At 42.1% G+C, this 15,237-nt stretch overlaps 1 protein-coding gene across 3 annotated transcripts in view; it reads right to left on the bottom strand.

Moving 5' to 3' along the window:
- Positions 1-15,237, bottom strand: part of STS (steroid sulfatase) — a 514,463-nt gene that overhangs the window by 292,037 nt on the left and 207,189 nt on the right. For all 3 annotated transcript variants that reach the window (XM_069761574.1, XM_069761575.1, XM_069761576.1), the window contains one exon: positions 6,194-6,330. In XM_069761574.1, coding sequence (XP_069617675.1) covers positions 6,194-6,330 — 137 coding nt within the window. The remainder of the gene's footprint in view (positions 1-6,193; positions 6,331-15,237) is intronic.

The following is a 15,237-nucleotide window of genomic DNA, read 5'->3' as shown; positions in this document are numbered from 1 at the left end:
ATAACTAGAGAGAATGGTACGTAATAAGGGACAGTTATATGCATAATATAAGAGGAAACTGTAACAAAGGATGGCGCTATACATAATAAGTAAGTACACTCTATACTAAGGGACTGTGCTATAGATAATAAGACTACAACCCTGTATCTGTGTGCAGTGTTGGCGTGCTGCCCGCTTTTACAGACCAATTGAACATGTGCTGTTATGATCCTCAAAATTTGGATCCAAATAGAATAATCTCTGATCCTCATGGATTTCACTGTCAGATCCGTGATTTTCATGTATGTGTGAATGGACCTATAAAACTCTGAGTCTGTGTGCCATCCGATAAAAAAATCTGAAAGCACACGGACATTTCACACAAATGTGAGAATGTAGAATAAGGAATTTTACAAAAAACGTTATCACTCCATGTCACACAATGCTTTTACAGTACAAGCTATGTGAATGAGATCCCTGAAGTCTCATGCACACGATGCTAATTTTTTCATTGCAGATTTGCAGCAGATTAAAGTCTGCATAATGTCAATTCTTGCAGCATATTTCTCCTCTACTAATGGGGAAAATACACAACAAAAGCATGGCAAAAATGTGGAAAGAAAATAAATGTATTTTACGCAACTTTCTTTCTGCCAACACATTAGTATATGCAGAAGAATTTTCTCCTGGAAATCCTGAACATGTGCACGTAGCCTTAGTCCCTGTCCTGTGTCCCAATCATTCATTATAAGTACTTGATAGCAACATAATGATTTTGTGAGAGGGAGAAGACACTATCAGGTACTGAACATCCCCCGCCACCTCGCAATTCATTACAAGTCCCTGAAAGATTGTTCTTTCACCTTTCAGTTCATTATAAAGTGTCCTATGCAACTTATCGCCTCCTCTCCCACTCCACAATACATTTTATGTCCCCGATAGCATCACAATGAATTGTGAGATGGGGAAGGATGCTATCAGGGGCTTAGCACCATCCTCCACCACCCAATTCATTTTCCATCCATATCTAAAGGCCCCTTCACATTAAGCGATGCTGCAGCGATACCGACAACGATCCGGATCGCTGCAGTGTCACTGTTTGGTCGCTGGAGAGCTGTCACACAGACAGCTCTCCAGCGACCAACGATCCTGAAGTCCCCGGGTAACCAGGGTAAACATCGGGTAACTAAGCGCAGGGCCGCGCTTAGTAACCCGATGTTTACCCTGGTTACCAGCGTGAAAGTAAAAAAAACAAACACTACATACTTACCTACCGCTGTCTGTCCCCGGCGCTCTGCTTCTCTGCACTCCTCCTTTACTGGCTGTGAGCACAGCGGCCAGAAAGCAGAGCGGTGACGTCACCGCTCTCCTTTCCGGCTGACCGACGCTCACAGCCAGTGCAGGAGGAGTGCAGAGCACAGCGCCGGGGACAGACAGCGGTAGGTAAGTATGTAGTGTTTTTTTTTTTTACTTTCACGCTGGTAACCAGGATAAACATCGGGTTACTAAGCGCGGCCCTGCGCTTAGTTACCCGATGTTTACCCTGGTTACCAGTGAAGACATAGCTGGATCAGTGTCACACACGCCGATCCAGCGATGTCCACGGGAGATCCAGCGACGAAATAAAGTTCTGGACTTTGTTCAGCGACCAACGATCTCCCAGCAGGGGCCTGATCGTTGGTCGCTGTCACACATAACGATTTCCTTAACGATATCGTTGCTACGTCACAAAAAGCAACGATATCGTTAACGATATCGTTATGTGTGAAGGTACCTTTACGTTCTCCTTCCCATGTTGTTAAGTCCATTATACGTCCCTCTCCTTCCCATCCCAATCCCTCATTGTCTTTCTCCCCCCGCATACCATCAGTGTCCTCTCCCTCACCTCCATCATGGCTCTCTCCACCACCCTCATCATTATCATCTCAAACACCTTCATCATTTCCTTCACCAGCCCCATAATTGCCCTCTCCACCACCTCCATTATTACCCTCTCCACCACCTCCATCATTGTTCTCCACCACCCCAATCATTGCTCTCCCCACCCCAATCATTGCTCTCCCCCACCACACCCTTCATTGCCCTCTCCACCACCTCCTTCAATACCCTCTCCACCACCCCAATCATTGTTCGCCCCATCACCTCCATTTTTGCACTCTCCACCACCCCCATATTTGCCCTCTCCACCACCTCTATCATTAACCTCTCCACCACCTCCATCATTGTTCTCCCCACCACCTCCATCACTGCCCTCTCCACTACCTGCATCATTGTTCTCCCCACAACTTCCATTATTGTTGTCCTCCAACACCTCCATCATTTTTCTCCCCATCACCTCCATCATTGTTCTCCCCCACCATCTCCATTATTGTTTTCCCCACCACCTCAATCATTGTTCTACCCCACCACCTCTATATACACATGCACACACACACCACCGCTCACCTCTTAACCCTCCGCATGTTACCCCACAGCCGCAGCATTTTCTCCTGTAGGCATATATGGTTTTGTTCCCTACAGGGGAAACAGGACAGATTGCCCTCAGTGTTAGTCACCCTGCAGGGGTCCTCCTCCACCTCTGGGCCCTGGTGGAGTACACTGGCTGCACATGTGGTATGTCCGCCCTTGATTTGCACTATGCATGAACATTAGTTTTTGATCATATTGGCGTGCTTAGGAAAAATGTGCAACAAACTTTGCAGTCCATTTTCTCCTATGAACTTTGCTAAAATTGTAATATTTTAGGTAAACCAGTGGGTAAAACTTTTGAACAATTCTACGATAAGGACATACGTTTGTTCTGACAGTATAAACACATCATATTTACATCAATTTGGCAACAACAAAACTTGCTGCAGAACTAAAGTCAAAAAAGGCCTTAAGCCACACAGATTTTTCTAGATAAGATAAACAAGTAAGGAGCATTAATTTTGCTAAATTATACAGCAATACCTGTGCAATTAGGTGGACCCACATAGGTGTTGGTGTTTCCTTAGCAGTTGTTGTTTTGTGCAGGCATATATTTGATGTTCCCTCTCCATAGTAGTTACATAGATCCTTCTTTAGTTGTTTGATCTCATGTTGTTTTTGGGACTGTGTTAGCCTAATCTGCATGGGCTTCTAAGTAAGTATAGCAGGCACTTGAATCTTAGGTGGACATGCAAAATCAGCATACATCCTGTATGCCTTAAAGTAACTGCCAAATCTGCCAAGGATATGGATGAGTCAAGAGGTATGGAGGAGGAAAATGTGCTAACTGGTCCTTGAGTTGTTCTGAAAGTCCAGTATGGAAGAGATGATGACGAGCCCGGTCATTTCATTTAGGTCTATTGCATAGTACTGAAGCACAGTTTAATAATCACAAGCAGTACTTTGTCCTTGGCATATGTATGATATTTAACATTCTGCTATATGGTCAGTGTAGTCATAAATGAGCCAAGGGACCTCAAAGAAAGAGTCAAAAGTAGAGAGTTCTGGAGAAGCAGATTGTAGAGAGACCAGTGAAATCAGATATGCAAACTGCCTCTTCAGAGAGAAAGGTACAAATCAAGCTACACGAGATGCAGGATATCTGGTTTAGCAAGAAGGCCGACGAAATTCAGGGCTATGCAGATACCCATGACCAGAAACGCTTCTACAATGTGCTCAAATCTGTATATGGACCCCAGTCATCAAGCTCTTCATCTCTGCTGAACGCAGATGGAACTAAGCTGCTGACAGAAAGGAAACAAATTCTGGAACGGTGGGCTGAGCACTTTAATAAAATTCTTAATTCTTAATATCAATGATGAGGCTATTGCTCGCCTGCCCCAGATAGAAATCAACAAGGAGCTTGATGTTCTTCCAAGTGGAGATGAAGTCAGGAAAGCAGTAAAACAACTTTCTTGTGGAAAAGCACCCAGAAATGATGCTATACCTGCTGAGGTATATAAATCTGGTGGCCCTGTTCTGATGCAAACGATGACAAAACTATTCCAATATATGTGGACAAAGGAACAGGTTCCACAACAGATGAAAGATGCCAGCATAATTCACATATACAAGAGGAAAGGTAATCGCCAATCTTGTGACAACCATCGAGGCATCTCCCTTCTGTCCACTGCAGGCAAGATATTGGCTCGTGTCTTGCTCAACCGCCTTTTACATCACCTTGAGCAGGGACTATTACCCGAAAGCCAGTGTGGTTTCCGTGCTAAACGTGGAACAGTAGATATGGTCTTTTCAGCACGTCAACTTCAGGAAAAGTGCCAGGAGCAACACCGTGACCTTTATGTAACTTTTGTTGATTTGACCAAGGCTTTTGACACAGTCAGTAGAGACGGCCTGTGGAAGATCATGGCAAAATTTGGCTGCCCGAGCAAGTTCATCTCAGTCATCCGGCAGTTCCATGATGGCATGATGGTGAAGGTTCTGAACGATGGAGACGTATCTGAGGTTTTCCCTGTAACAAATGGCGTAAAACAAGGCTGTGTGCTTGCTCCAACCCTGTTCAGTATGCTGTTCTCTGCAATGTTAAGTGATGCCTTTAACAACTGTGAAGATGGAATCCAGCTTAGGTACAGGACTGATGGCAAACTATTCAACCCAAAACGCCTGAAGGCGGTTACGAAAGTGCATGAGACTGTTATCCGTGAATTACTATTTGCTGATGACTGCGCACTTAACTCTAGCATGGAACAGCAGATGCAGCATGAAATGGACTGTTTTTTGCAAGCCTGCGACAGTTTTGGTCTCGAGATCAACATTAGAAAAACCGAAGTCATGTATCAACCGGTTCCAGGAAAACTGTACAAGGAGCCACGTATCACGGTGAAGGAGCAAAACCTCAAAGCAGTCGATAACTTCACCTACTTAGGCAGTACACTTTCCCGTGAAGTAACCATAGACACTGAGGTTAATAACAGAATCGCCAAAGCCAGTGCCGCCTTCGGGAGACTGCATAAGAATGTCTGGGAATGAAGGGGACTCAGCCTTACCACCAAGCTGAAGGTCTACTGCGCGGTGGTCCTCACCACACTTCTCTATGCTAGCGAGACCTGGACAGTGTACAGCCGGCATGCTAAACAGCTTAATCAATTCCACATGAGTTGCCTCCGCAGACTCCTCCACATCAGGTGGCAAGACAATGTCCCAGACACGGCAATTCTGGAACAAACTGGGCTCTGCAGCGTTTACACTCTCCTGCTGAAAGTCCAAGCCAGGTGGGCTGGACATGTGGTCCGAATGCCTGACAGCCGACTACCGAAACAACTGTTGTACGGAGAACTGTGCCAAGGACAGCGAGCAGTTGGGGGGCAGAAGAAGCGCTATAGAGACTGCCTTAAGGTGTCTCTCAAAAACCTGGAAGTCAACACCAATGAATGGGAACAGCTTGCCCTGGATCGTCCAGGTTGGCGGGGCAGGATCCCCTCAGGAGCATGTGCAGCTGAAGATAGGAAAATCTGTGATGCAAAAAGAAAGCGTGCTGTACGCAAGGCACAAGTAGAATCTGGTGTACTGACCACATCTGCACATCTCAAGTATGTGGGCGAACCTTCAGGGCCCGCATTGGACTCATCAGCCACCTCCGGACCCATAACTATTAATTCTCTTCTAACCCTGAAGTCATGGTCATCTTCGAAAACGAAGGACGAACATCATCATATGGTCAGTGTAGTCATAAATGAGCCAAGGGACCTCAAAGAAAGAGTCAAAAGTAGAGAGTTCTGGAGCAGCAGATTATAGAGAGACCAGTGAAATCAGATATGCAAATTGCCTCTTCAGAGAGAAAGAGGACTTGAAATCTATAACCCCACATGTTGGTATTAGTGATCCTACAGTCAGAATCAACCCTTTAATGAGTCTTGCAATAAATCAGGGAGCAGGAAGCCTTCTTTAGGACCCTATCAGTGACACCTATGATAATATTCTTGGCAATTGGGCGGTGGCTGCCCACTGAGCCTTGAGCAGTTAAGTTTCCATCATTATAATATACCAGTGATGAAAGCTATTTTTACAGTGTTGAAAACAGCAGAATAGTAGAGAGTAATCAAATTCAATCAGTCATATCCCACATTTTTTTAATTGTTTAATTGGTTAAAACATTAAAAACTACAAAGAGGTGTATCACATATGCATTAAAAAAACACACAATTATAATCATGAAATTTGTTATTTCAACATTACAAAATTTCTTATATCTAAGTTTCATACTGATAGATAAATTTGAACTTACCTACACTCCAGTCCACTTCTTCAACAGCATCCCCATAGATTCCATGTTTGCTTTTACCTTTAAATTCAGCAGAAGCATAAAGAGCTGTGTGTACTTGAATGTATGACATAAATAATAGAAAGGGTTTGTTTTGGTTTCTGTAAGATAAAACAAAAATTCTGTATTTTATTAATGTTAAGCAAAATATAGATCACATAATATTGCAAAATGATAATGGAGCAATTAGCTTAGAAGATGGCCACAAGCTATAAAGTTGGGGAAAAAAGTATTTAGTCAGCCACCAATTGTGCAAGTTCTCCCACTTAAAAAAGATGAGAGAGGTCTGTAATGGACATCATAGGTAGACCACAACTATGAGAGTCAAAATGAGAAAACAAATTCAGAAAATCACCTTGTCTGATTTGGCAAGATGTATTTTGAAAATTATGGTGGAAAATAAGCATTTGCTCATTAACAAAAGTTCATCTCAATATTTTGTTATATATCCTTTGTTGGCAATGCAGATGCAGATCTCCTCTAGAGCAGTGATGTTTTGGGTCTGTCGCTGAGCTGTGGGGTTGAGATCCGGAGACTGGTTAGGCCACTCCAGTACCTTCATATGCTTCTTACGAAGCCACTCCGTCGCTGCCCTGGTGGTGTGCTTGGGATCATTTTCATGCTGAAAGACCCATCTACGTTTCATCTTCAATACCCTTGCTGATGGAAGGAGGTTTGCACTCAAAATCTCATGATACATGGCCCCATTCATCTTTCATGTACATGGATCAGTCGTCCTGGTCCCTTTGCAAAGAAACTGCCCTAAAGCATGATGTTGCCACCCCCATGCTTAACAGTAGGTATGGTGTTCTTTGGATGCAACTCAGAATTCTGTCTCCTCCAAACACGACGAGTTTTCTTTCTACCAAACGGTTCTACTTTGGTTTCATCAGACCATATGACATCCTCCCAATACTCTTCTGAATAATCCAAATGCTCTCTAACAAACTTCAGATGGTCTGGACATGTACTGGCTTAAAGGGAAGGTGTCACCAGTTTTCTTGTATTTTGTTTTTTTGTGAAATTAAGCTTAAAATAGTAATTAAAATGTATTAATGCAATGTTTGCACTTTTGCAAACATTTCTATATGAAAAATATTACATACTTTTCTACAAATATACATATTTACCACTAGCGGGAGCATTTTCCGTTTTAGACCTCAAGCAGCTATAGTAAGATTTAGCAGCAAAAAAAATTGGGGCAGTAACTACTGACATCACCATTTCCCTCCCCTTTTGGGTGGTCTAATATCCCTGGGGCAGAATGAAGAGCAGCATCACAGGGCAGCACCATTTTGTGTGTGACTGCCCGGTGACCTGCTATCACCAGCAGTTACTGCATCAGAGGCACAGCTTGTTTACAGAGGAGCAGAACACAGTGGGCTCAGCAGCATTTTTTGGGAATAACATTCTTGCCATCCCCCTTCCCCACCTTAATCCCTGTCATGTCAGCTGCCCTGCTCTCTCCAGGTGTCACCTCCCTCTCTGCAGGCTGTGAGTGCAGCTTACCGGAGATCACAGGGACTGTGTGTGAGGGGGAGGCAGAGACACAGCAGGAGAAGCACACAGGGCAGCCTGTGAGGAGCAGAGGATGTGTGCCTGCTTGGAGTACAGAGGAGCAGTGAGGGCTTCTTCTGTCCTGCGATAGAGAGCACAGGGTTATAATAAAATGGCAGCTAGTCACACCTACAGCAGTGAGTTTTGCAGCCCACAGAGGCGTGCCCAGCTCACTGCTAATGCTGCTACAATGTTAGAGATAGGGTCAGCGCCGGTCTATTATCTCCTATGTCCATGGGGTGCCGTAATCTGACAGTGATAGTACCCTGCTACTGCTGCAAAACCAAGATGTCAGCCCCCAGTGCATTCTTTAAACTCATATAACACATGAAATCTGTTTCACATGCATTTCAAACTTGCATATAGCAGCATGTTATGCTACATTACAGTGATTTATTAATGACCTACAAACGCGGTACCTTCCCTTTAAGCAGAGAGACACGTCTGGCACTGGAGGATCTGAGATCCTGGCGGCATAGTGTGTTACTGTTTGTAGCCATTGTTACGGTGGTTCCAGCTCTATGCAGATCATTCACTTGGTCCCCGCGTGTGGTTCTGGGATTTTTGCTCACCGTTCTTGTGATCATTTTCACCCCACGGGGTGAGATCTTGCGTGGAACCCCAGATCGAGGGAGATTATCAGTGGTCTTGTATGTCTTCCATTTTCTTATTATTGCTCCCACAGTTGATTTCATCACACCAAGCTGCTTGCCTATTGCAGATTCAGTCTTCCGAACGTGGTGCAGGGCTACAATTTTGCTTCTGGTGTCCTTCAACAGCTCTTTAGTCTTGGAGTGTGATTGTTTGAGGTTAGAGACAGGTGTCTTCTATACTGATAACAAGTTTAAACAGGTGCCATTACTACAGGTAATGTAAATGTGAGAGCCATACATCTTGCATGTTTTTTGGTGACCAAATACTTATTTTCCACCATAATTTTCAAAATAAATCTTACCAAATCAGACAAGGTGATTTTCTGGATTTGTTTTCTCATTTTGACTCTCATAGTTGTGGTCTGCCTATGATGTCAATTACAGGCCTCTATAATCTTTTTAAGTGGGAGAACTTGCACAATTGGTGGCTGACTAAATACTTTTTTCCCCACTGTATATGGAAACTATTGGGATTGTGTCAAAATAAATACAAATTGGATTCTATTTTTTGAGAATCGTGACTTTGGCATTTGAGGACTTGTAAAACACAGATGAATGCTTTCCAAAAATTTTATGGTTCTTTAGGAACTTCAGATTTTCACTAGATCCCTACCACTTTAACACTTCACGGGTTAAAACCACAAGTGGCAAATCCTGTTGATCGATGCATCGCAAGGTGATGCTAATAGCTTGACGCTTACAGTTCATCATAATGTATGAACAGTTTGAAGCTTGATCACTAGAATGAGAAGGTGTCATATATTAAGATTAGGATTATCAGTGATTAAGAAAAGTAACTGACTTAGTGATAAAGTAACTGGCTTAGTGATAGAAAGCAGAGGTTGGTTATAAATGGTATATTCTTTATCTGGGTCGCTGTGACCAGTGGGGTACCACAGGGGTCAGTGTTGGGATATATTCTCTTCAACATATTTATTAACAATCCGGTAGAAGGTTTACACAGTAAAATATCAATATTTGCAGATGATACAAAACTATGTAAAGCAGTCAATACAAGAGAACATAATATTCTGCTACAGATGGATCTGGATATGTTGGAAACTTGGGCCGAGAGGTGGCAGATGCTGTTCAACAATGATAAATGTAAGGTTATACACATGGGAAGACAGAATCAATATCACCATTGCACACTGAATGGGAAACCACTGGGTAAATCTGACATGGAGAATGACTTGGGGATCCTAATTATTGATAAACTTACCTATAGCAGTCAATGTCAAGCAGTAACTGCCAAGGCAAACAGGATCATAGGGTCCTACCCTATAAGCACTAAGGAGCACCCATATCCTTTACAGTTATAAGAACTATATTAATACCATGTGCACCTCTGTTTATTCACACCTTTCCTAAACAATATCGTATACTCGTGACTTCTAGGTATTTTTTCTGGACCAAATAAGGTTTTATCGTTTTCCACTGCGGCGACAACAGTGTGTACCGCCATGACAGAATGTAACTCAGTATGGTTCTAATTATGTCATTTATGAGAATAAGCATCATATGACCGTTCTTAGTTTATTTTATTTACTGTTTTATTTCATTATTTTTCTTTTCTGTTTGTGTATTTTAGCAAGTTACTCTGATGAAGGTCCAATGTGAGACCGAAAACGTTCAGTTATTTCTTCTGTTTTTTTGTCTGGATGCAAAATAAATCAAATTTCCTCATCTTTCATCAAGTTTATTTTTGCTTAGATTACGGGTTGGATACCCTACTTGAGCACCATCCACAAGTTATTTTTTATTTGAGTGCCTTGTCGTTCTCTACTTTTAGGATCATGGGGTAAATTAAAGGGAACCTGTCACCTGAATTTGGCGGGACTGGGTTTGGGTCATATGGGCGGAGTTTTCGGGTGTTTGATTCACCCTTTCCTTACCTGCTGGCTGCATGCTGGCCGAAATATTGGATTGAAGTTCATTCTCTGTCCTCCGTAGTACACGCCTGCGCAAAGTAATCTTACCTTGCGCAGGCATGTACTATGGAACACAGAGAATGAACTTCAATCCAATATTTCGGCAAGCATGCAGCCAGCAGGTAAGGAAAGGGTGAATCAAACACCCGAAAACTCCGCCCATATGACCCAAAACCAGTCCCGCCAAATTCAGGTGACAGGTTCCCTTTAAAAGAGGTCTGGATACACATGATGAGAGCATTATACTGCCTCTGTACAAATCCCTAGTTAGACCACATATGGAGTACTGTGTACAGTTTTGGGCACTGGTGCTCAGGAAGGATATAATGGAACTAGAGCGAGTACAAAGGAAGGCAACAAAATTACTAAAGGGGATGGGGGAACTACAATACCCAGAGAGATTAGCAAAATTAGGATTATTTAATCTAGAAAAACAGACGACTGAGGGGTGATCTAATAACCATGTATAAGTATATAAGGGAACAATATAAATATCTCTCCGATGATCTGTTTATACCAAGGAAGGTGATGGTCACAAGGGGGCAATCTCTGCGTCTGGAGGAGAAAAGGTTTTTCCACCATCATAGAAGAGGATTCTTTACTGTTGGGGCAGTGAGAATCTGGAATTCCTTGCCTGAGGAGGTGGTGATGGCGAACTCAGTCGAGGGGTTCAAGAGAGGCCTGGATGTCTTCCTGGAGCAGAACAATATTGTATCATACAATTATTAGGTTCTTTAGAAGGACGTAGATCTGGGGATTTATTCTGACGGAATATAGGCTGAACTGGATGGACAAATGTCTTTTTTCGGCCTTGCTAACTATGTCACTATGTATATGTTAAAAGATTTAAATCATAAGTCAGTTCTTCTATGTAAACATATTCATCAATAGCAGGCTAGGACTGGTCCATAGGGGAACAAGTGATTTCCTCGGTGGACCCCCCCACAAGAGCAGTGCTTAGCACTGATGCATGATATACAGACAAAAGCAGCATAACATTTTTTTTTACAAACTATCTATTGTATTATTTTATGAAATCATAAGCTGAAATTTCATAGAAATTACATAGAAGTGCTTACAATCCACACAGCATATTACACCTACTAATATTTGCACTTAGCTGAAAAGTGGGTCCCCAGAATCAAAGTTACTGGTGGACCATTAGTACCCCAGGCTGACATTGCTAAACCATGCTAACTGAATAAAAAATTCTACATATCAGTAAATTGGAGATTCTGTTTCAATACTAGAAAATGTCAAGGAATAGATAGCAATATTATTTCATTAGAAAAAAAAATTAGACTACTGTATATTGAAATAGCTCAACACTGATTTTAGAAATTAATCCTGAATCAAGAAGTGCAAAAAACAAGGTGTACAGTATACTAAAAAATTATATTTTTATTGGTATAAAAAAATGACAAAGAATAAGAATAAAAATAGAAAGTCCCTCAAGACATAAGCAGACGCAGCCACAGTAAATAGATCAAAGTCTTCAAAAATTTCCACTTGCATGGCATAATATTCATGGCGGCACAGTTAAGTATATATCTTGCTGAGTGTAGTACAAACAACCAATACCAATACCAATACCAAATATATTATCACATATAACCAAAGTAGACAGCCACCATGAAGAATTACTTGTATAAAATGTGTAGATATAAGAACTAAAATGCAAACGCAACATTCAAATGTAGATTAGAAGTCATAAGCCTCCGGATAAAAAGTACAAGGTGTAAAAAAATAACAGTATATATGGTATTAATTTACCTAAATGAGAGTATTTAAAACATTAACAGTAGAATACAGGCTGTGTCCCTCAAGCCGATGCACGCTTTGCCTTGCTTCTTCACATGCCCCCAGAAGAAGCAAGGCGAAACGCGTGTCAGTGTCTAATGTGAAGCCCTTGTGCTATTTACTGTGTCTGCATCATCTTATGTCTTGAGGCACCTTATTGTTTAACTCTTAGGCCGGCGTCACACTTGCGAGTTTTACGGACGTAAGAGCGCAGAAACTACGTCCGTAAAACTCGCAAAACATACGGCACAATTATTCTCTATGCCCCTGCTCCTATCTGCCGTATTAAACTGATCAGTATTATACAGCTTTCTACGGCTCGAGATCATAAGAGGGCGCCCTCTGCTGGTTGTCCTCATATGAACTCGAGCCAGGGAGCTTTCTAGGAAAGTTCCCACGATCTAGGAACAGCCAGCAGAGGGCGCCTCACCGCAAATGCAGGTAAATATAGGTCAATGACCTACTTTACCTTCATTCCCTGGGGTTTTGCAGCCACGAGCATCAATGCATTAGCACAGCTCGTGGCTGCAAAATATTTTAACCCCTTCAGATGGATTTACATTGTTGGACTTTACAGATCTGCGGAAGGTAAGGATATTGTTGTTTTGTTTGTTTTTTGTTACAGAACGAGGGTCTTCAGTGATTGGAATGGGCGTGCAATAAAATTTTACAACAACCTTTGTTTTTATTTCAATAAAATAATTTTTAATAATGTGTGTGTGTGTGTGTGTGTTTTAACCCTTTACTAGTATTGGATTAATAATGGATAGGTGTCATACTGTAATTGACGCCTCTCCATTATTAATTTGGCTTAATGGCACCTTACAATAGCAAGGTGACATAAACCCTTCATTACCCCATATCCCACCGCTACACGGGAATGGGAAGAGAGTGGCCAAGTGCCAGAATAGGCGCATCTTCCAGATGTTCCTTTTCTGGGGTGGCTGGGGGCAGGTGTTTTTAACCAGGGGGGGCCAATAACCGTGGACCCTCTCCAGGCTATTAATATCTGCCCTCAGTCACTGGCTTTACTACTCTGGCGGAGAAAATTGTGCGGGAGCCCACGCCAATTTTTTCCGCCATTTAACCCCTTCATGACCCAGCCTATTTTGACCTTAAAGACCTTGCCGTTTTTTGCAATTCTGACCAGTGTCCCTTTATGAGGTAATAACTCAGGAACGCTTCAATGGATCCTAGCGGTTCTGAGAGTGTTTTTTCGTGACATATTGGGCTTCATGTTAGTGGTAAATTTAGGTCAATAAATTCTGTGTTTATTTGTGATAAAAACGGAAATTTGGCGAAAATTTTGAAAATTTCGCAATTTTCACATTTTGAATTTTTATTCTGTTAAACCAGAGAGTTATGTGACACAAAATAGTTAATAAATAACATTTTCCACACGTCTACTTTACATCAGCACAATTTTGGAAACAAAATTTTTTTTTGCTAGGAAGTTATAAGGGTTAAAATTTGACCAGCGATTTCTCATTTTTACAACGAAATTTACAAAACCATTTTTTTTAGGGACCACCTCACATTTAAAGTCAGTTTGAGGGGTCCATATGGCTGAAAATACCCAAAAGTGACACCATTCTAAAACCTGCACCCCTCAAGGTGCACAAAACCACATTCAAGAAGTTTATTAACCCTTCAGGTACTTCACAGCAGCAGAAGCAACATGGAAGGAAAAAATGAACATTTAACTTTTTAGTCACATAAATGATTTTTCAGCAACAATTTTTTTATTTTCCCAATGGTAAAAGGAGAAACTGAACAACGAAAGTTGTTGTCCAATTTGTCCTGAGTACACTGATACCTCATATGTGGGGGTAAACCACTGTTTGGGCGCACGGCAGGGCTTGGAATGGAAGGAGCGCCATTTGACTTTTTGAATGAAAAATTGGCTGCACTCTTTAGCGGACACCATGTCACGTTTGGAGAGCCCCCGTGTGCCTAAAAATTGGAGCTCCCCCACAAGTGACCCCATTTTGGAAACTAGACGCCCCAAGGAACTTATCTAGATGCATAATGAGCACTTTGAACCCCCAGGTGCTTCACAAATTGATCCGTAAAAATAAAAAAGTACTTTTTTTTCACAAAAAAAGTCTTTTAGCCTCAATTTTTTAATTTTCACATGGACAACAGGATAAAATGGATCCTAAAATTTGTTGGGCAATTTCTTCTGAGTACACCAATACCTCACATGTGGGGGTAAACCACTGTTTGGGCACATGGTAAGGCTCGGAAGGGAAGGAGCGCCATTTGACTTTTTGAATGAAAAATTATCTCCATCGTTAGCGGACACCATGTCGCGTTTGGAGAGACCCTGTGTGCCTAAACATTGGAACTCCCCCACACGTGACCCCATTTTGGAAACTGGACCCCCCAAGGAACTTATCTAGATGCCTAGTGAGCACTTTAAACCCTCAGGTGCTTCACAAATTGATCCATAAAAATGAAAAAGTACTTTTTTTTCACAAAAAATTTTTTTCGCCTCAATTTTTTCATTTTCACATGGGCAATAGGATAAAATGGATCCTAAAATTTGTTGAGCAATTTCTCTTGAGTACGCCGATACCTCATATGTGGGGGTAAACCACTGTTTGGGCACACGGCAGGGCTCAGAAGGGAAGGCGCGCCTTTTGACTTTTTGAATGGAAAATTAGCTCTAATTGTTAGCGGACACCATGTCGCGTTTGGAAAGCCCCTGTGTGCCTATGCTATGGAGCTCCCCCACAAGTGACCCCATTTTGGAAACTAGACCCCCCAAGGAACTTATCTAGATGCATACTGAGCACTTTAAACCCCCAGGTGCTTCACAGAAGTTTTATAATGCAGAGCCATGAAAATAAAAAATAATTTTTCTTTTCTCAAAAATGATTTTTTAGCCTGGAATTTCCTATTTTGCCAATGGTAATAGGAGAAATTGGACCACAAATGTTGTTGTCCAGTTTGTCCTGAGTACGCAGATACCCCATATGTGGGGTAAACCACTGTTTGGGCGCACGGCAGGGCTCAGAAGGGAAGGCACGCCATTTGGCTTTTTAAATGGAAAATTAGCTCCAAT

Source organism: Ranitomeya imitator, chromosome 3 (genome assembly GCF_032444005.1).
Source record: "Ranitomeya imitator isolate aRanImi1 chromosome 3, aRanImi1.pri, whole genome shotgun sequence".
NCBI lineage: Eukaryota > Metazoa > Chordata > Amphibia > Anura > Dendrobatidae > Ranitomeya > Ranitomeya imitator.
This window is presented reverse-complemented; position numbering and strand designations above follow the sequence as displayed.